This window comes from Dasypus novemcinctus, chromosome 2 (assembly GCF_030445035.2).
Source record: "Dasypus novemcinctus isolate mDasNov1 chromosome 2, mDasNov1.1.hap2, whole genome shotgun sequence".
Classification (NCBI taxonomy): Eukaryota; Metazoa; Chordata; class Mammalia; order Cingulata; family Dasypodidae; genus Dasypus; species Dasypus novemcinctus.
The window spans coordinates 50,114,924-50,137,415 of record NC_080674.1 but is presented as its reverse complement, the minus strand read 5'-3'; the positions used below and the strand labels follow the sequence as shown (position 1 = coordinate 50,137,415).

At 39.5% G+C, this 22,492-nt stretch overlaps 1 protein-coding gene across 2 annotated transcripts in view; it reads left to right on the top strand.

Annotated features, from left to right (window-relative positions):
- Positions 1 to 11,101: 11,101 nt before the first annotated feature.
- The window catches only part of EMB (embigin), a 51,414-nt gene continuing 40,023 nt past the window's right edge, over positions 11,102 to 22,492 (top strand). Inside the window, exons 1-2 of one of the 2 annotated variants that reach the window (XM_058308818.2) lie at positions 11,210 to 11,423; positions 12,682 to 12,794. Coding sequence is in view for 1 of the 2 variants with exons in the window: in XM_058308815.2 (XP_058164798.1) it covers positions 11,324 to 11,423 (100 nt within the window). In the remaining variant the exon portion in view is untranslated. Of the gene's footprint in view, positions 11,424 to 12,681; positions 12,795 to 22,492 lie in introns of both variants that reach the window. The other variant, XM_058308815.2, reaches the window with a different exon arrangement.

Genomic DNA, 22,492 nt, shown 5'->3' with positions numbered 1-22,492 from the left:
AAACTAGCTTAAATTTTAGCTATTGTAATAGTAATATTAAATTAATTTACCTCTGTTTATGGCTACTTCAAATTTATCTAGTGCTTATTATAATAATAGTAATTATTACTTAAACTTATCTTATTTTATAACTAATTTAACCCTTAAACTTCAACTATTGTAATAGTAATTATAAACTGCATTTGCCTTTGCTTATGGTTCCTGTGAGTCTGGCCCACCCCCCTTAACAATTCAACTTGATAATGAACTTTAGGAAACTTACAGTTAAATTTAAAAAAAACAAGGTTTATGCATATCACTTTTGTGTCATTCTAAATATTTTTGATCTTCTCATTTCTTCTTTACCCTTTTAAAGGGAAAGCTGTCTTTTTCTTTGACCTTTCCCAATAATATAAATTAATTCTGATAGGCCATTTCCACCAGGAATCAGAAATAACTATTGCCAGGTTTTCCAAAAGTAAGCACTCCCTATTGTTTAAACTGTCTCAAAAAAAGTGAGCCAGAGCTACCTGATTTCTTTTTCAGTCTAATCAAAAGCCCCAAATGCTTGCCAGGTTCCCTCCAAACAACAGTATAACCAGGAAAACCACTGAGAAGACTGTACTCTGGATTAACCAGCAAAGAAAAAGTTTTAAACAACTAAGTGGTGTTTCTCTATCAAACTATTCATGTCTGCCTATTTGCTCAAATTGTTAAATATGCAGTCATATAAGTAATATATATTCCTAAAACCCAAATTAAACTAAGTGGTATAAAAATCATATAGAAATCAGAATATAAAACTATTGGAAAAGCTATAAAAATTCTTATTGAACTATAATTGGAACAAATTAAGTAATTGATTTATATTCCAAAGCCTAGAAGTCAGTATGCTTTTAAAATTATTCACAGTTTTAAAATTATCAAAAACAAAAGGTTTTAAACCCCTGTAAAAAAAAAAAGGAAAACAACATTCTTTGTTTAAATAATAACAATTTCAACTTGTTTAGCTTAAGTATTATCCCTTTGGTTTATGGGATAGCAGGTTAATAAATTAACATTATATGTATTGAATCTCTAAATTAATAAAAGCTGTAAGTTCATGTTTAATAAAATTAAATATAAGGCTCTCTCTCTTAAATGCATAAAATAAATTCCATTGGTTACTAATTGTAATCTAAAATAAATTTGCCAGTCTGTAATTGTAGTCAATTGTAAAGAGTCTGTGAAGGCATCTTCCAAAATGAAGCATTTAAATGGCTCTAGTTCTAAAGAGCCATTATTAATTAGAAACCTGGATTAATATTAATAGCAAGAAGTAACTTCATAGCAATTAAACCTACCTAAAAGTCACCTCAATGTACATATTCAAATAGTAGTAATAAAAGTTACCTTGATTCCATTGGGAATCTTTTACCTCTACTGCTAAAGTAAAATACTTGCTAATTAACATCTTTATGATAAAAGTGTAAAAATAAAAAGCAAAGAACTAAAAAGTTAAGTTCATTTAATATGTAACACATTGCATTGAAAATGTTTAAAAGGTATATAAAAATCAAGAAATGAACTTCAGCACTGTCAAACTCTCTTTTTTATTTATTTTTATTTTTTATTTTTATTTTTTATTTTTTCTCTTTATTTTTTTTTAAATGTTACATTCAAAAAATATGAGGTCCCCATATGGAATTCAAAACAGGCCTTGAATACATTGCAGGTTGCCTTTCCATATGAGTTATTGGCTAGTTTGGTCACTGACCTTTAAAACAATAAAATTATCAACTACTTCTCTGGTTGTGCTCCTGAAGTGAATGGAAACTACTTTGCAGTTTTGAGCTCCTACAGCAGCCAACAGGGGCTAAGTACAGCCAAATGCACAATAAATATTGTCTTCAGATTGGCACTGTTTCATAGTGCCAGAGAGCTCTATGCACCAGGCCAGTAAAATCTACTTCCTAGTTTCTCTCTAGGATCAATGGTGCTGCAACTTTTGTGAAGAACCTATGAAGCAGAACAATAAATACCAGAATACTGTAAGTAGAACCTAAACACAATTGGCATTATGTCCTGCTCCCATGGAGAGATAACATGTAAAGTATTGCAAACCTGAAAATTAATTGCACCTCAAAACCCTTACGCATTAAGTAATACATTGATTAATATTAAGTGCTGTCCTTTATCCTGTTCTAAATATATGCCTAATAATTATAATATTATCTTTTCTATTCTAAATCATGTACACAAGTACATTAAACGTGAAAAATCCTGGTAAACTTCATTTTCTGAGTAGTTAATAACATGTCTAGAAAATAAAAACATAGCCATCTTGCCTGAAAACAGGGGGGCCAACAGCCCTTTTAACCTAAAAGCCACCAAACTAACTTAAGAGCAACCTCTCACAGTCTTTACCACATAGTGGGTGAAGAATTTGCTTAAAGCCAGGGGCCACCAGTGGCTTACGGGTAACTGGTTAATTAATACCAGGCTCAGTCACCCTACCACTCTACTGGATAAGAAAAATGAGGCTTGCTTACTAACAGTGGCTCACCCATTAAACAGTCAAAATTACCAGAAATTATTCAATTAAAGCCAAAATGTAAAAAAAAAAATTTACTCTATAGTTCTGATCACTCTCACACCAAATTTTCAACTTGGTGCACTAATTCTGAATGAAACCAGCTGCCTAAAAAAGTGCCAGTTCACCTGAAGCACTTGACAAAACACATGAGTGCCAATCATTGAATAGCCTGGAACGCATCTTCAGAACTAAGCTAAGTACCTAATACTGTTATCTATTACAATTTCTCTCTGGGGGTTAACCAAGAACATAAAATAACTTAAAAAAAATATTATATATATATATATATATACTCTTCCCCACCAACTTTAAAAAATAAAGGGTGCCATCTTTTCTACCTCTGTAATCCAGTGTCCTCTTAAAAAAACCCAAAATTCTAATTAAATTGATTTCTTTCAGAATGAACATCTTATTAGTCAGGTGAAAACTTCATCCAGCTTCATACAGAATGCCAGATCCGTCCTCCTCTAGTCAAAATAAAATAACAAATTTTTTAAACCTTGTCAGTTAGGGACTACAGCCCCAGGGCCAGCAGGAAGTAGCTACAGAAAAAGAATCATCTCCCTTCAGCACCCCTTTAAGGTTAACGGTGTAAACTCTCTAAAAGAAAATAAAAATTAATGGCTGGATCTGAAGTCTGGCAAGAAATCCACGTGGCCATCAGTGACCCCCAGGATGGCTGCCGGGGGTGCCCCACACCCGGATTCTGCTGTTCAGAACAAGAACTTCTTCTGGAGTCAGAAGAGGCCCTGGATGTTGCCCAAGGGCTTTGTCCTTGGCCTTCACTGGGAAATTAATAAGGGGGGTAATCAATCAAAACAACAAACAGCCACCCACCTCATAACTCCAACAATAATTATGCCAAAGCTTAAGTTAAATTGGCATAAAAGGGAGAAATGATATGAGTTATGGATGGGGGCTGTGCATCTCTTCGTAAATAACCTGGGCCGTGTGTGTGTCAGACAATGAAAAAACTGCAGCTCTACCTCTCATAACCACAGCAACCACTCCAGTCCTGGGAAGCCAATTAACAACGTAAGCTCTATAAACTTCAAATATTCAGAGAGGATGCAAACTGAATATGTTAATTCAAGCCTACCTGGAAAGTGGAAATAAGTGTTAACTCACGTTTATTGAGAACTCAAACAAAGGAGCATTTGGCTCTTTCCGCTCATTATAAAAAGAACCCAAAAATCTTATTTGGGGCTCGGGTTTTTGGACAGAGAAACTCCCGAGCCCAGCCAGTCATAAATATATATTTTTTCCTTCCCAAAATTATTACTGAGTCCTGGCCTTCCATATGTAATTATTGAATCTCTCAATGTCCACAACACCACAATGGGACAAGGATGTACACAATATGCCAGGCAAGTCAGAGAAGAAGCTCTTGAAGGCTGGCGATCAGAGGACCTCTCTGGGGAAAACAGGACACAGAAATAGAAGTGAGGATTAGGCAGCTGTGGGGCTACAGGCAAAGCTGTTCCAAAACAAACAAAAAGTAGAGATAAAACTAGTGAGGCAAAGGAGACCACAGACTTTTGGGGAACTCCAGGTATAGTAGGATAAGTAGAGTTTTGTTGGAAGGATGATGAAAGTTAAGTGAAAGAGTGATTTAAGGTCCCAGTTATAAAGAGACTTAAAGATTGGATATTATGCTCAAAACAAAGGTGAGTCACTAAAACTAGCAGGCTACTGTGTTGAGGCTTAGAATGGGAGTTTTAAGGTACAATGTAAAGCTTTATTTTCAAACTAAGGCAAACCACAGAAAGTCCTGAAACAACTAGGAATGCATTCAGGGGCAATTAACTAAAAATCCAAACAATGGTGTCTCAAATGTACACACAGATACACACAGACACTTTTTATTTTACTTGTAATGTTTTTACATGAGGTTTGAAGGTAGTCATTTCAGGGCTGATGCAGCAGCTCAATGATGTCACCAAAGGTCTAGATTCCTCTTTACCTTCTTCTCAAGCACTCTTGGAAAAACTGTCTTATCACATCATGATTGCAAAGTTCCCACAGCCAAATGTGGTACTGTGGTTATATTGAAGGCAAAAATTTAAAAAAGGGGTAAGGTAAAAAGTTTTTTCCAGTTGAGTTTTGTTTTGTGTTTGGTGAAGGAAGGTCTCTATGGAGCGAGTTGTTCCACGGTGCACTGTGGGAACATAGGCTCAGGCACAGCAAAGATTTTCAGCAAGTGATTGCTTTATTTCTTACACAGCATAAATTGTCCAAAAAAGCAGGGAAGCGATCCCATTATGGCTGGTCTCCTGGGAAGGCATACTGCTTAGTTTAGGGTCAGAGGAAGGTGACTCCTCATGCCATGTTTCACATCAGAGATGAGAGGTGCTACTACTGTCCCAGGGGAGGGTATTTATGCATCTGAGGGGTAGGGCCCCTGCCACTGAGCGATCTCATCTTGATAAGCAGCGTGGGCGGCTTGTTTCCAGTGTCTGGTTTAAGGTAAGTTCAGGCTTTCCATTAGATCTACCTCTCCTTGAGGCTGCAGAATGGAAACACATTGAGACATCTGCACATAAAAGAAAAGGGGTGGGGAGGCAAGGGCTGGGAGATGGCCTCTAGGTGTGTCCATGACTTCCTCAGCATCCTTCAGCAAATAAGATTTGCTCTTATATAGGAATCTCATTAGCTATGCTTCCCCTTAGACCTACCACTGACCAGGAAGAATGAGCATATGCTCTTTGGTTTAGACCAATTATGATCCATCCCCAGGCAGGTAGCAGAGAACTTTCATTCCTGAAATCAAAGGATCTCCAAATATTGTTTAAATAATTTAGGAATTTTTTTAAGCAGAGAAGAAAGAAGACAAATGGTTGTAGGGCCTAATTTAGACATGATGCAACCTATGAAGTAGCTCTGGAATCTTTTATTCATATTTTTTAATATCCAGAGATGACTAGAGTCCTTTCTCCCATGTCCACTTCTGACCTAGTTCAAGCACATAACTATTTTCTTACAGTGTAATGAGAATCACACCTGAAGAACTCCCCTGGATTAGTTTTCTATGGCTGCATAATAAATAGCCACAAATTTAGTGGCTTCATTTATTATCTCAGTTTCCCTGGGTCAGGAGTCCAGACTTAAGTTAACTGGGTCCTGTTAGAAAGAAAGCTGCACCTGTAACAAAACAAAAGCTCTACCCAATTGTGGAGGAGAAAAGAATCTTATTAACAGATCTTGCAAGATTGGGCCCTGGGCCCTGGTCCTTGATAAAATGGCCGATTTGCCAAACAACAGCAGTGATATTTCTAACCTAAACCTAACACGATGGTCCCTCCCCTGTTTCCCAATGATTGGGTATTTCAGGGGTTACAGCCTGTCTGAGAGATCTAATTTACCTGGTTCCCTGTTCCCTGCTCCCGGGTTCCCTACACTCCTGGGACTCAGCACCGTCTTCACCCCCAGTGGGCTTTCCAAATTTGGCGCCTCTGTTCCCTACTGGCCCCGCCCCCAGTACGCACCATTGGCTCTTAGCCCCGCCCCCAGCACTTACCATTGGTCCCCTCATTTCCAAGTCCCTTTTCAAATTCTTGGCCCTCCAAAGACGCTGGAACCCCTACCCTTCCTCCTGGAACAGCACAGCTGGCTTGGCTTCCCTTTGTAAATATTAAACTTAACCCTTTCCCGCAGGTACCCTGCTCAGGGTCTCTCCAGGCTGCAGTCAAGGTGTCGGCCAGGCCTGCCGTCTCATTTGAGGCTTTGGGTCCTCTTTTTTTTTTTTTTTTTAAGATTTATTTATTTATTCATTTCTCTCCCCTTCCCCCCACCCCGGTTGTCTGTTCTCTGTGTCTATTTGCTGCTGCGTCTTCTTTGTCCATTTCTGTTGTTGTCAGTGGCACAGGAATCTGTGTTTCTTTTTGTTGCGTCATCTTGTTGTGTCAACTCTCCGTGTGGGTGGCGACATTCTTAGGTAGGCTGCACTCTCTTTCGTGCTGGGCGGCCCTCCTTACGGGTGCACTCCTTGAGTGAGGGGCTCCGCTACGTGGGGGACACCCCTGCATGGCAGGGCACTCCTTGCGTGCATCAGCACTGCGCATGGGCCAGCTCCACACGGGTCAAGGAGGCGCGGGGTTTGAACCGCAGACCTCCCATGTGGTAGACAGACGCCCTAACCACTGGGCCAAGTCCACCGCCCTGAGTCCTCTTATTAGCGGAATTCACTTCTTTGCAGTTGGTCTGAAGCCCTCGGCTCCCGAGGCTGCTGTCCCTCATAGGCAGTTTACTTTTCCACACAAGTATGAGTGCACCCCCTCATTATGAATCTCTCCTTCCAGTCTGCTAAAATGGAATCTTCAAAATGTAACTTGATCAAGGTAGTGACTCTAATTCCATTGTATTCATAGGTCCTGTTCACACTTAAAATCTTGATACTAAGGGGTGGTAATCTTGGGGGCTATGTGACTTGCATTTATATTTTTGTTTGTTTTCTATTAAAGTGCCAGTAGCAAATTCTCACCTTTATTTTTCGTACCTTATATACTACTATCTTGCATAATATTATTCTCCAATAAAATTGTTTTAAAAATCAGATTGTTTTTAATAACAGGGAACTCACATCCACATTCTCACTCTCATTTCCATATCTTCTCAGGACCCTTTCTTAAACATTTTTCTCTGTAATGACAATTTATGTGATAAAAGAAAAACAATAAATAGTTTATGGCATTATTTTACAAACACAAGTTTTTTTTCAGAAAAGGAAAGACTTTCCCTCCACACTAATTTTCTAATATGTAAGAAACAGAACACACTAAAAATGCTGCTGCAGGAAAATACAAAGGACTATTTTCAGGCACTAAAGAGTTGCAATGTAATTGGGAAAGAAGATATAGGCACATAACAAATTGAATAACAATAAAATATTTAAATGGATATTCATGCCAACAATAAAGGTCACATCGCAAAGCTGTAAATTATTGATTGCCAAATCAATCCAGCAGACAGTACTTAGAGTTCAGAGGAACGTTACAGCAAAACTTAGTGGCTTACAACAGCAATTATTTCTCACAATTTTATGGGCCAAGACCTTAGGCAGGGTCAGCTCAGCAATTCTGCTCTGAGTGGCATCAAGTGGGATCACTGGATAGTTCTCTTGCAAATCTGGTACCCCACTGCTCCATTTCTTACGTCTCTCCACATGGCATCTCATCAATCTGGTCCTTGCCATGTGGCTTGGTTTCTCAAAGCATAGTGGCCTCAGAGTACTTTTACTTCTAATCTGGCAACTGTCTTCTAAGAGGGAGGGTTCCAAGAGAAAGGAGTGGAAGCTCCTGTGGTCTGAATTGGGGAAACTCATGCAGCATCACTTCTTTCATATTCAGTAGGTCAAAGTCACAAAGTCCACTCAATTCAACGAGAGGAAACATAGACTCCCCTTTCCACCTCTTAATGAGGGGATTGTCAAAACACTTGTGGCCACATTTAATTCACCATTGGAGGGAAGGGACACTCCGGACCTGAAAGGTCAGGAAAAAGTGTGCAGGAAAAGCAGTATGTAGGCTCGATTTAAAGGATATGTAGTGTTTGACAAAGTGGAGTGGGGTTAAGGCCTCGAATACCAAATATTTAAACATAAAACGGCAACAAATGGGGAAAAGATGTTCAAAATGTTTATGGAAAGAGGGACTACATTTCTTTCCCAACTTGTTTTTCTCTAACAACAAAAGTAAATGACAGGGACAGTGGGAATTAGCCAGACTTCGGCATGTCGTTTTTCCTGTTCATAGCCTGGACTGAAGGCAGCCAGACTGGAGCATGATTTAGCAGCCTTTGATCGGACCGCTAGGATTTAGCAAGAGGAGCTAAGGTTCTGAGAGGATAAGAATATAACGTTTTTAACCCTGCAGTATCTCTCATAAGACTTTGTTCAGAAAGATTTAATCATTATAATCATAATTTCCTGACGGAAATGAAAACTCCCCTAGATTTCTAGTGGCTAGATGAATAGCTCTCTAGATTAATGCATGTGTATGTGTATGTGGGGTTAGGGTGTGGGGAGTGAGGGGGTGTCCTTGTAGAATGTGGAGCCTATTTTTAACACTGTACTTATAACTTAGTAGATACTTAATATTGTTTAATGAATTGTGTAATTCAAATACTCTCGATACCAAAAAAACTACATTCTTTTTCAAAGTTTGGCCTATATAATATTGAACCTGTGGCCAAGAACACCTTAACTTCCTTTTATACTATTGTTACAGGTTTGCAATAATTAACAAGCTGTACCTTAGTTTCCCCTGATATGCTCTGAGAAAAAGGTAAACCCCCTCCCCTGTGTGGCACTTTCCCACAGGTTAAACAAAGGAACTCCATAGAGACTGGAGTAAAGGGAGATAGAGATCTTCACCATCTGCATATCAGAGGGAGACAGAGACAGAAAACTTCACTATTTGGAGACAGAAACCTTCATTATTTACAAACCCTTTAAAACCTTACAGATCAAAAGAGACATTTGCTCCTGCAACATTCCAAGAAACCATAGACTCCCTCAGCCTCCTCCCACTAACTACCATTTCCCCACCTAGGAAAGTTCTGTATAAATTCAAGTCCCCTCCTTCCAGGAGTGGGCTGAAGTCTCAGCATGGTGGGGGCACTGAAGTCTGTTCTTCAGACCCTCTATGCTGGGAGAGCTTCTCAATAAATAAATTCTTTGCTTATGGTCAATCAGTCTCCATGGCCCAGTTAGAGCCATATTTTCTCCAACAGCTACTGTAACTTCTCCTTAGCGTGAACAAACTTGAGAGAGCCTTCTTGACCCCATGCCCCTAATCTCCCTCTTACCACGGTCCTTACACAACCCAGGTGTCTGACAGATGCATAGAGAGTTTTTGATCTCTCTCTTCCTCTTTTATATGCTTGGGGTGGCCTAATCACATCAAAGAAAAGCATTCTGTACTATAATGATCCTAACTGCAAACTCAATAAAATCACTCACCCACTCCACTGATCAAACCCCTTAACACTCACTCACTTTTCCACTAGCTCACCCCCAGCCCTTAAAAACCCTTCTGTCCTTTGTCTTTGTTAAGTTCAGCCTTGATTTCTTTTCTCTCTTCCCTTCTATAGTAACCCTTGGATAAAGTCATCTCTGCCTGTTTAACATTATATGGTACAATTGTTTTATTTTTCTCTGACACTTGAAACAGAGAAATACGTTATTAATAGATACCAATTAAAAATTAACCACCTAGGAGGTCCAAGGTTCCATACCTGGGGCCTGCTGGTGAAGGCAAGCTGGCCCACACAGTGAGCTGGCCAGAGCAGAAAGCTGGCTGGTGCCGAGTGATGGCCCATGCAGGAGTGCTGGTCCATGCGTTGAGCTAGCTCAGCAAGATGATTCAACAAAGAGAGATAGAAGAGAGACAATAAGAGACACAGCAAAGCAGGAAGCTGAGGTGGTCCAAGAGAATGAGTACCTCTCTCCCACTCTGGAAGGTCCCAGGATTGGCCCCCAGAGCTGCCTAATGAGAATACAAACAGACAAAGAATACACAATGAAGGGACACAGACTGCAAACCATGGGAGGGGGAGTGAGAAATAAATAAGTCGTAAAAAAAACAAAACAAAAAACTAAGCACTTTGTAGTGAACAGAATTCTTGTTTAGAACTTTTATTTTCAACATGTTTCAAAACTTGTCTTTCAATCCTTTTTTGCCAATAAAATATTTTCAGTTTATGAACATCAAACTTGACCTCCAAAAAATAATGGGGGGTGGGTGGGAGAGACAAATCTCATGAAAATCACTTAAAAAGTATTTTTAATGAATTATCCTTCAGAATCATCACATCCTACTATGCTTGTGGAGTCCTCTCTCTTCTCTCCTAGATAAAGCACTAGTTTTTTAAAACTTTCATCTAGTTAGGAGGACTGAAAATTTCAAGCCACTGTCTTGCTGGTAAGACACAGCATTCTCTTTAAACACTGTTCCAGTTTGACCAACGTCAACATCTTCGTACAGTTTACACAGTATCTACTTTCCCATATTTTTTGTTTCTTGAGCTTTAGGCGGTTCCTTAATATATGCATTCGTTATGCGGAGCAAACAAAGGAAAAAGAAAATAAAACCAGAGACACTCTGGGGCTTTGGGACTTAATCTGGAGAAAACCAGTTAAGTCTTCAGAGACTGGAGAGGAGGGTGTGTGTTATTGTTACCAGAGAGCAAAGATGTAGAAATCCTCTGTAGGACAGCTGGATAGTGCCTCCCGCTAGTGCAAAGGCAAGTCTCCTTAAAAAGGAAACTCACGGGCGTTTGGCAGGAGCAGAAGCGTGCTCTGTCCTCTGATCTGCCCCATCGAAGTAAATTAGTGAACCCTGCCGGAAATGAACTGCAGAAGGTAGTCTGCGGAGTTTTACAAAACATGTATGGCAAGCGTTTCAAGCTTTCTTCCAGGGGATGGGCTGGACCTCACGCTCCCGGAGCCTTCGGCTACCTCGCTCCCAGTCCTGGTAGCCCGGGCTGGGAGGGCGCAGGGCGCAGGGGATGCGGCGCGGGGCGGCCACCCGGCTGCACATGCATAATTGATGGGGGGCCGGACGCCGTCCTGGGTCGGTGTAGGTGACGGCGTGTCGGCGCGGGAGGGCCGCACGGCCGGGCCCCTCCCACTCCTCCGTCCCTCCTGGGCCCTGCCCCCAGGGCCGGCAGCAGGCGCGGGGCCACCGGCGAGTGCGCAGGGACTCCGGGCACTGAGGGCGGCGCGCTGAGGACCCGGCCTCCCGCGAGCACCGCCGCCGACCTGCCGGCGCCATGTGCGCCCTCCCCGGCCCGCGGGGGCCCTGGGCGCCGCTGCTCCTCCTGGCCTTCCTCGGCGCGGCTCACCCGTGCGTGGCGGACGAGAGCCCCCCAGGTGTGATGGGTGCGGGAGCCGGGGTGGGGGCGCGGGGCGCGCAGGGCGGGCCGCGCGGGGCTCGGGTGCCCGTGGGCGGAGGGCGACGCCGGGCGCGGGGGCAGGGACGAGGGCGGTAGAGGTGCCGGGATGCTGGCGAGGGCGGCGGGAGAGGCGGCCTCCTTTTCCCATTGGCTACGCTTTGGTTATCTGAGCTGAACGCGCGGGCTGGGGCGACCCGGGCTCTTCTGCTCCACGGGTTGAATGTGGGAGGAATTGGGGAGCGGGCAGTGGCGAGCGGCAAGTGGGCAGCGATGGTAGTGGGGGCCAGCGCTTAGGTTTTCCTTGGAAGAGGACAAAAGAGGTAGGGGGATGGGTGGCGGGAGCGAGGCAGCGACTTGGCCTCTGCTTAGTGTCCTGATTTCTGAAAGAGGCCCATTCCCCAAGGCCACCTACCTTCCCTTGAATGGATAGTAAGGCTCAGGTATCACCGCCTTAAATCCTTCCGGCTGGTGAGTAGCTTTGAGGTTGATTTTTAGAGGTGAGTTAACACAATGTGACAGCTAATCTGCCAACCCAACCAAACCACCGCAGCCGATAGGATAATGAGTATGTGGTTGTGTGTCTTCTTTTACACCAAGGTCTTTGAAAACCATGTTTTTTTGTTTGTTTTTCTTTGGTGGTGGTTTTATTGTTGTTTAGGGTCCCTTTAATAGAGGGATTTATGTGCACAAGCATTACCCAAACCATCTTAGCTTCACTTCTTTAGGCTTACTTAAAAAAATTACATTAAAATTTTTAAAAGATACTTTAGATTACATAAATGTTGCGTAGAAAATATAGGGGATTTTCATGTGCCCCACTTCCTGTGCCTCCCACACTTTCTCACATTAACAACATTATACTGACTTTTTAGGTTGAAAGTACTCCATCTAACCTACTTTCTAATTCAAGTTCCTGAATAAATCCGAAAGTGTTAGCAGCCAGTAAGGATATTAGCAGACTACAACCTCTCAAGCTAGCGAATACTGGTCACCAGTAATAAATTGGATCATTGTTCGACATCAGATTTTCAAACCTTCCTTGTGAACTTATTTTCATGACTTTATAGCACTTAGATTTTTGTACCATATTAAAGAAGGAAATAAAATCAAAGGATGAGATTATTCACTTTTCATAAATGTTTTATGAAAGTTCTAGTTGTTAGCAACTTGGACAAAGCATTTGTGAAATTTTCTTGCTCCACTTCCTCACCGCATATTCTTTTCTGTTCCTACAGCTTGCAAAGAATTGTCAAGGACATTTCCTTCCCCCTTTGGCTACCCCTGATTCTTCCATCAGCTGTCATTCATCTCAGGAAATATTGCATTTCTGAGGACCAGTGCATTCTGGGTTAGTCCTGGAAATTTGATTCTCCTCTTGGGTGCTGTTGGAATTACCAGAGGAACTTAAAAAAATCCTGATACTTGGATCCTGCCCCCCAGATTTCTGATTCAGTTGGTGTGGGATTCAGCCTTGACATAAGGATTTTTAAAAGCTCCTCTGGCATCTGGGCCATCAGGTTTAAATTGATATCCAGGGCAGATGTCTAAGGAGAATAAACCTGTGAAAAGCAAATGAAATATATCTCAAGGAAGGTGTAAATAAAGGGATAAATGTGGGGGGAGGGGCAAGTGTCTGTGTAAGTCCTGTCCTTTTAGTTGCGCTTAAAAGTATGGAATAATGTGCCAAATAGAAGGCATGAAGTTAGCATCTGATTTTAAGTCAGGATTAAGAATTGTCAGACAGCCTAGTTTATTTTTGGATTCTATTTTGATTTCCCTGAGACTCAATTTCTTTTTCACTAAAGGACATTGTGAAGTTTGATGAATAGTTTCTATCTAGGTGCTTTGAGCCATTTGGAGAAAGGTGTTTTATATGCTGAAGACTTGCCAAAATTTAATAATAAAAATGGTTATAATTTTTTCATATTCACTATATAAAGCTATATGCCAGACACTGAACTAAGCAGTTTAAAGCCCTATGAGTTAGCATTTATTATCCTTGACTTTCAGCTGAGGAAATTGGGTCTTAGAGAGGTTAAGTGTTGTGCTGAAAATAGACTTAAAAAAGGGTGTGAGCAAGTTTATTGAGCTAAAGTTGCATTAATACAGGAGCAGCACCTAAAGAAGTTTCTACTCAAAAGGTGGTGCTTGGGGAGCAGCTTATAGGGCTACGGCTACCTGAGACGAAGGGAAGGTGTGGGGTAGTGGGGAAGGATGACAACTCTCTGAACTGTTTGGCACGCTGGGTGCTGGGTATGTGGCCTGTTCAAGCAGTGTATCCTTGAGGCCCAATCCATTAATTAGCAACCAGCATGTTGGTGTAAGATTGTGGCCCTCCGGTAAGATCAGTGGACTTCACTGGTGTCAGCCTGGTGTCTTTGTTTCTCTTCTACGTTCTGGGCAGGGCAGGGGTCTTTATCAGCACTGCAAAGGACAATGGATGTGTCAGCCTGCTTTAATTAACTTCTGTTCTTTCTTTGTAATCCCCTGGATAAAATGGAAGCGCAAGCAAATCCAGATGGTTAGTAAAATCATTAATCATTCCAATTTCACATAAGTAATTGTCCAAGTACACATAAGCAGTTAAGTGGTGGAGCAGGAAAGTCGACATTGGTCAATTTGATTCCAAAGTCTGCTTTCTTAAATACAAAGCTCAGTTGTCTCTGCAATAACCTGATCCTTCTATAAAAGTTTGGAACCACAGACAGAAAGCACAGTGTGTGAATATAAATGTTGGATTTGAACTGAAGGTGAAGCTGAAGGTCACGCTGATGCAGTTTGAGTCCTGGCATCAAGTTAGGCTCAAGAACTCATCTTGTAGGCTGTTTCAATTGCCTAAGAAATGGTAAAATATCTTTATAAAAGAAGAAATGTTATGTAAATTGGAATATTTAAACATTATTTTTATCATTACATGGAACAAATTGGGGGAATGGGTTATACTTATTTGAAAACTTTTTGTAGTGGAGTCATTTGAAATGACTATTTTGACTTGGAGAGAATATGGCTTATGTTATATGCCTGATCAACACCATCCTCACTAGACCTCCTCACACACACATATGCCAACTGCCTAGTAATAAGTATTTAATGGAACAAATATTATTCAATTGTCTACATATGCCTAGCATTGTGCTAGCCTATCTCTAAGTAGAAAACTCTAGCAATTCTTACTCTAAGTAGAAAACCCTAGCAATTCTTACCTTTAATGGTATTTAAATTGTTCACAGGAACAGATTAACTATAAGCCCACCTTTAATATAGCTATGCACTAAAATTTTTATCCTGAATATATCATCAAATTTAAAATTACATTATATAAACATTTGTTAAGAATTAGTTCAATGTCTATTCTTCTTCCTGGTCTCCTTTCTCCTTTCCCCATCTCTCCATTTTTCTTTCTCTTTGCTCCCCGATAATTGAGCCTGCTAGCCTTTAGGTAAGGAAGAGCAGGGAGGCCTCCTGGCTTGGCTGGGTGAGTGGAAGGGATGGGGGATTAGAGTTCAGAGCAGGGCATCAGAGGCTAAGATGGGTGAGGACAGTAACCTCAGAGGAGGGTGACCCAGAGGGGTGTGTCAGAGCCTGAGGAGTGAGGTGGGTGCGCCTGCGGGGGTAGGGGGTGGGGTGGTCTGGCTCAGGGTCTGACAAGGGCTTCTGCAGGGGCAGCCTGACATGCGACATCAGATGCAGTCAGGGTGTGGAGGGCAGGCATGCAATCTGGCGCTGGGGGTTGGAGCCTGAAGGTGGTGAGGAAAACAACTCTTTGGGAAGGCTGGCAGTGGCAATGGGGGATTTACGTTACCTAGAGGAGGATTGAGCAAATAAGTCATTGGGTAGGGCTGTTATAGCCTGTTTTTTTTTGTTTTTTGTTTTTTTTTTTTACTATAGAATAAGGAAATAAGGGGATAAAACTGGAATATGCTCTATGGTGTTGAATTGGAATTGGCGGTATCAATGACTTCATGGTTTTCAATACAGGTAGATATGGGTATAAATACAGAAATATAGATTTAAATGTGTGTATGTGCAAATGCATGTACAATGTATATATATGTCATAAGTGTGTACATTTGTGTGACTCTTGTACCCATTGCCTGTGTATATGCCTGTGTATAAGAACTAATTCTTAACAAATGTTTATATAATGTAATTTTAAATTTGATGATATATTCAGGATGGATATGTATATATGTATATGTATATGTTGTGTGTGTGGGTATAAATATGCATACATATATTCCTAGCTCTAGCCCCTGAGAGGGAGCAGTGATTTCCTGGTAGGAATGAGCATGCTTAGTGCTGAGATCTTGGATTCTAAATACTATTCTTAACCAAAAGTAACCAGGGCTTCTTGGGGAAATTACTGAATTCAGGCCTGGGATGGAGAAAGTACAAGATAAACCTGGAACATCTTGTACTAGAAGGCAATGAAGTGCTCAGAGAATGATGGGTTAAGACAAAGTACACCAAAGCCAGCTGAAAGTGCCTTCCAATGGCCAAATCTGGGATAAATTGAAGATCAAAATATATTATGATCTAATGAATTAAAGCCCATTGAATAAAATAGGAATTTGTGAGTATATAACTGCTATAAATTATTTAAATGAATCAATGCACTTGCTGAGGCAGAAAATATTATAGTTTCAATGTAACTCCACCCAAAATTCTTATTAATTCAAATGGAAAAAGAATAATTTTACAGTGGAGAAGCATGGCAGACACCACTTTAATCAAATGATCAGTAAAGTGACAAATAAAAATTGTGTGCCACCTGATAGTATACAATGGAATTACATAGCATCACCTCTGTGCTATTTCTACTAAAGATTATGTAGAATCTAATCATAATACAACACAAGCCTAGACTCTTCAAAAGTGTCAAGGTTATAAAAGTAGAGCTATTCCAGAGTGAAAGGAGGTTAGAGAGACTTGGCACATAATGGCAACATGTGATTCTGAAAAAAGTACATTATAGGGACTTTTGTGGAAACCTAAATGGGGTATGGGGCCAAGAGTGTAAGGCATAAATGTTAATTTCCCAATTTTAATGACAGTAGTTTGATTATATGGGAATATAGCTTTCTTTGTAGGAAGTACACCATAACGGTTTTGAGGGTAATGGGTTATCAAGTCAGCAACTTATTTTCAAATGGTTCGGGGAAAAAAGTTCTTAGTTAAGTACTTGAAACTCATCTGTTAGTTTCAGATTGTTTGAACAGAAAACTAAGAATTAGCTCAACTCTTTCTGAAAAATCTTGAGTTAAGGTAGACATTCAACCACAATGGTAATTGACATACTCATCCACTTAAATACTGAGGTAACATTTTCCAAAGGAGTGTTTGCCCTGAAACAGAAATAAATTATGTGTGTTGTAGTGTTTGTCCAATATTATAATCTTTTGAAGTTAATTTTGTACAACTGGCTTCATTTATTTTACAACATAAAGGTGAAACTTAGAAATAACTTAGTATACACACATTGATGTAGAAAAAAAATCTCTCAACACTGCTAAAAACAAACCCTCTACGTGTAATAAAACACCTTTTCTATTCATGCATAACAAAATAATGTATTGTTACGATAGCTACAATAACTTTTATCTTTTAAAACAGTGTACTTTTCATTGAAAATAAACATTTTTTTTGGCACTTTTAAGTTATTGTGGTTATGGTAACTAATGTGCCCCTAATCCTAAAACAATCTTTTTATAGCCTTCTAATTATATACTTCTGAGAAACTAAATCGAATTTATATATCTCATTTGATTGATAGTGAAGCCCAAAGTGCTTTTGTGACTTGGTCAAGAGCATGGAGTTAGCTAATCTCTATAAACTGGTTGCCTGATTTGAACTTCAAAACTCCATCTAATGTATGGTGTCTTTTAAAAAAAAATTCCTCAAAATAGGCTCCTGGCAAGAAAGTGTGGTTGACTGGGAAGAGTGGCAAAAAAACATTTGCACTTTAAAATACCTGACCTAAAACTCCATGAAACAGGACTTTAGAAGATGATTAAAAAGCATCACTTTGGAGATTCAAAGTTGAGGATGTATCTGTTTGGCTAAATCATTGTTTCTTGACCTTGGCATTATTGACATTTTGAGCTGAATTATTTTTTTGCTGGGATGGGGAGGGGGAGCGTCCTGTGTTTTGTAGGATGTTTAGCAGCATCTCTGACTTCTACATACTAGATATCAGGAGCATCTTTCCCCAAATTGTGACATTGCCATATGTCCTCTGTGGGGCAAAATCATCCCCAGCTGGAGACCACTGAACAAAATCCAAGTCCCATAAAAAATCAACTTGGTCAGTGAAACATTTAAAAAATTCACAACTTCTAGAAAGAGCAGAAATCCTAGTCTAACTATTGGGAGTTTTATTTAGCATAAATTTCATTGGTAAAATATTAATATCTCAAGGGTGCTTGTGGAGTCAAAATTCATGATGAGGTTGCTTGAAGCATAAAAGTTTCCACACTGCCCTTAAAGATGAATTGTTTTGCAAAAATCTTATTTTGAAGAAAAAATTAAATCTAGTAATAGTCCTGTAGCAGTTTGATATTATTGATGAATTCCAAAAAAATATCTTGGATTATGTTTGGAAACTGGTCTTTTCCTTTGGGTATATGAGATTATATTGTGTCAGTAGAGTGGGGACCCTCGGATAAAAGGCATGGCAAAGGAGGGAGTTGAGGTTTTTGATGTTGGAGTTTGATGCTGAAGCTGTAAGCTGGAGCCCCAGGAAGTAAGCACACAGAGGAAAGAGAAGCAAGGCCCAGAAAAGGAGGAACCCAGGAAGCCTGAACCCTCGCAGACGTCGGGAGTCATCTTGCTAGAAAATAGACTTTGATGAGGAAAGTAACTTATGCTTTATTGCCTGATATCTGTAAGCTCCTACCCCAAATAACTACCCTTTATAAAAACCAACCAATTTCTGGTATTTTGCATCAGCACCTCTTGGGCTGACTAATACAAGTCCTATATGACCAGGTTTTTTTCAAATTATCTTTGTTTTTTAAAAAAAAGATCACATAAAATGTTAAATTGAAAAATATAAGAGTTTCCCATATACCCCCACTCCTCCCACATCCACAACCTCTTTCATCAGTGTGGCACATTCATTGTGTTTGATGAATACATTTTTGGAACCCTGCTACAAAGCATGAATTATAGTTTACATTGTAGTTTGCACTCGCTCCCAGTCCATTCAGTGGGTTATGGCAGGATAATGTCCTGCATCTGTCCCTGCAGTATCACTCAGGACAACTCCTAATCCCAAAAATGCCCCCATATCACACCTCCTCTTCCCTGTCCCTGCCCTCAGCAACTCCTGTGGCCACTGCCTCCACATCAATGATACAGTTTCTTCCATTGCGAGAGTCACAATAATTCTATAGTAGAATACACATAAATCCACTCTAATCCGTATTTTATTTCTTCATCTTGAAGACCCTGGGATGGCAATGTATGACCAGGTTTTACTAATAGTTTTACAAGGCTGTGTAAAAGTGTACATTGCTCTTGTCATTAGACTTTTTTTTTTTACTAGTCTAAAAATGGCTGTCTTGGCCAATATTTATTATACTGTGTAAAAAAAATCAGAAACTGTACTATCATTTGTCCCTCACTTAGAAAGTCTGACTTCTAAAAGGCCATCATTGGAAATAAATTTTCTTGACAAACCTCCTTTCTACGACCACTACCTTCAAATAATCTTGCCTTCATTGTTATTGGCACCTTGTACCTCGTGTTGTTATACTGCCTCTCAGGCACCTTAATGTTAAGGAACCAGAGTGGACTTAACCTCCCTGCTCTACACACACCCTCATCCTGCTCTATACAACGGCAGCTATGGGCAGAGGTTAGGATAGGAGGCTATATAGAGAACTCCTAGAAATAGAACTCTAAATGCATTGTCTGTAAGCAGTGTTATACTCGTAATCACATTCCTTTCAATGCTGTAGTTCAGCAGCCATATTATGGCTTAATTAGCTTTTAAAGCTTGGCCTGGAGCTTCATGGTTGTATATAATATTGCATCCATGAGGAAATGTATTTTAGTTCTGAACTTTTGTTTTGTAAATAGTATCTATCATCCATCCCTCAGTTGTGTTTCTGTAATTGGGTCACACATTTATAAAGCGATATATCAGAGAATGCTAAAATTAGGGTTTGTTAAAATAATTTAAATTATGCATATTGATAGCAGTCTATACATTATTGAATGAGAGAAAGAGAATAAATATTCTAATAATCCCTTTTTCTTATTCCTTTCTCTAAATGAAGTTCAGATACTTCCATGACTTTAGAATATAGCAGAGTTTATGAGATTTGGAGAGAAAGTTTATTCTTAATCAGAGAAGATCTAGAGTTAGAGTTGAACTGAACGTTCTGATTTATTTATTTATTTATCTATTTATTTATTTATTTATCTATTTATTTATCTAGGAGGTACTGGGGATTGAACCTGGGACCTTGAACATAAAAAGCAGATGCTCAAACCACTGAGCTACACCTGTTCCCAAGAACTTTCTGATTTACATAAAAAATCTTTAAAACCAAATGCAGTTGTTTAGATATATTTATCTTTTTTTTTTACATTCCAGTTGATTTGAAACAAATGAGCTCTCAAAGTTAAATATGTTGACATTTTACATAAGTAGAAACTATAGCACATTATATTTTATTTGAAAATGTTAATAACAAATTATCAATTGATTCTAGAAATATCTGTGTTCAAATGTAATATATAGAAAATATTTAGGTGAAAATTAGAATGCTACTCATTTCTTTAATGGACCATCCTCATCTCCCTTCTCCCCTGAAAAGGAAGAAGCAAATCTTCTAATCTCTGAAAAAACTATTCGATGTTACTCTTTTATGTTGCTATTCTGACACTACCTGTGATAGAATGCCAGGTAGAAAATTTCCAGCAATGTTGAAGAGTTGAGTAGGATAATTTGAGGAATGTGAGTTATGATCTTGGCACCATCACTCCATGTTTTTTACAACTTTTCTAATACTCCTTTCCCTGTGACATGAGGTTTACAGTGACAAATATTGCTAAATCACTGAGCTGGGTGTATCATATTTTGAAACTCCAAGTAACAAGTCAGTTACAGAACTTGAATTAGAGCACAATATTCACGCTTCTCCATTTTGTGCTTTTTCTGTGACTCAGCCTAATCCTTTCAGAGACATATTCAAACCACATCTGCTTAGATCTCCTGCCAATTTCCTCTAACACCAGCATTAGCTGAATCAGTCCCCTGCCAGCTGTCTTTTTTTTTTTTTAATTTTTAAATTTTGAAATACTTCCAAACTTACAGGACAATAATGAAAATAATAAAAACCCAATACAGAAAGCTCCAACATACCTCTATCACCCCAGATATCCAGACCCACCAAATTTAACATTTTATCACATTTGCCATATCAGTTTGTCTATTTTATGAACACTTGAGTGTAGCTTGAATACTTCATGCTCTTAGAACATTTATTACTGCCATGTACATTTACTAAAAACGAGGATATTAACTATGTAACCACTTTAAGTGCAGTTATCAAGTTCAAGAAATTTAACACTGCTATAAAGATTATAGTCTATATTCCAATTTTTCATGTCCCAATAATGTCCCTTCGAGCCTTTTTTCTTCCCTTGCTAGATCCCACCCCAGATGTTGTATTGCATTTAATTGCCATTGTCTCTTTTGTTGCTCTTTCTTTTTTCTTTTTAGCTTTGGGAACATATATACAGCATAAGTTTTCCCATTTCAACCACGTCCAAGCATACCATTCAGTGGGATTAATCACATTCACAGTATTGCTGTACCCTCACCAAAACTTTCCCAACTCCCTAAACAGAAACTCAGTAACTATTATACATTAACTCTCCATTCTCCTACCCTAACCCTTGGCAATCTGTACTTTAACTTGTCTCTATGTGCTTATACCTTCTCTATACTTTCTTGTGGTTACCATGGGGTTTAAATTTAACATCCTAAACTTGTAACAGTCTCATTTGGTTTGATACCAAATGAACTTCAACAGTATGCAAAATCTTTGTTCCTATGCCCTTCCACCCCCAACCTTTATGTAGTTGTCACAAATGACATGTTTATACATTTTGAGTCCAAATCCATTGATTTCACATTACATTTTTATGGGTTGCATGTTAGATCCTGTAGAAAGTAAAAAGTAGAATTACAACCAAAAATACAATAGTTCCCGCATTTCCATTTACCCATGTTGTTAGCTTCACTGGGGATCTTTTTTGCTTCGTGTGGCTTTGATCTCTTGTCAGCTGAACTTGCCTATCAACATGCAGAACACTCCTTAGCATCTCGCATACGGTTAGCCTAGTGGTGGCAAAACCCCTCAGCTTTTGTTTACTGTAATGTCTTAATCTCTCCCTCAGTTTTGAAAGACAGTCTTGCCAGATAAAAAATTCTTGACTGGCAATTTTTTTATTTTTAGTATTTTAAACTAGTCATCACATTGCCTTCTTGCCTTTATGGTTTCTGATGAGAAATTGACATTTAATCTTATTGAGGTTCCCTTGTACAGGACGTATTGCTTCTCTCGTAGGTTTCAGAATTCTCTCTTTTTCTTTGGCATTTGACAGGTTGATTCTAATATGCTACAGAAAGGGTCGATTTGGGTTTATCTTGTTTGGAGATTGGTGAATGTCTTGGAAGAATATATTCATGTCTTTCGTTAAGTCTGGGAAGTGTTCATCCACTTTCCTTTGAATATTCGCTCTGCACCTTTCTGTCTGTCTTCTCCTTCTCGTACACCCACAGTGTATGTTGGTGTGTCCCACAGGTTCCTCAGGCTCTGGTCACTTCTTAAAAATTCTTCCTTCTTTTTGCTACTCAGACTGATTGAGTTCAGTGATCTTATCTTCCTGTTCCCTAAATTTTTCTTCTGCCAGTTTCAATCTGCTGTTGAATCCCTGTGGGAAATTTTAAATGTCTTCTATTGTGGTTTCAGTTCTGTTTGGTTCCTTTTCATAGTTTCCATATCTCTTTTGATATTCTTTTGTGTTTAT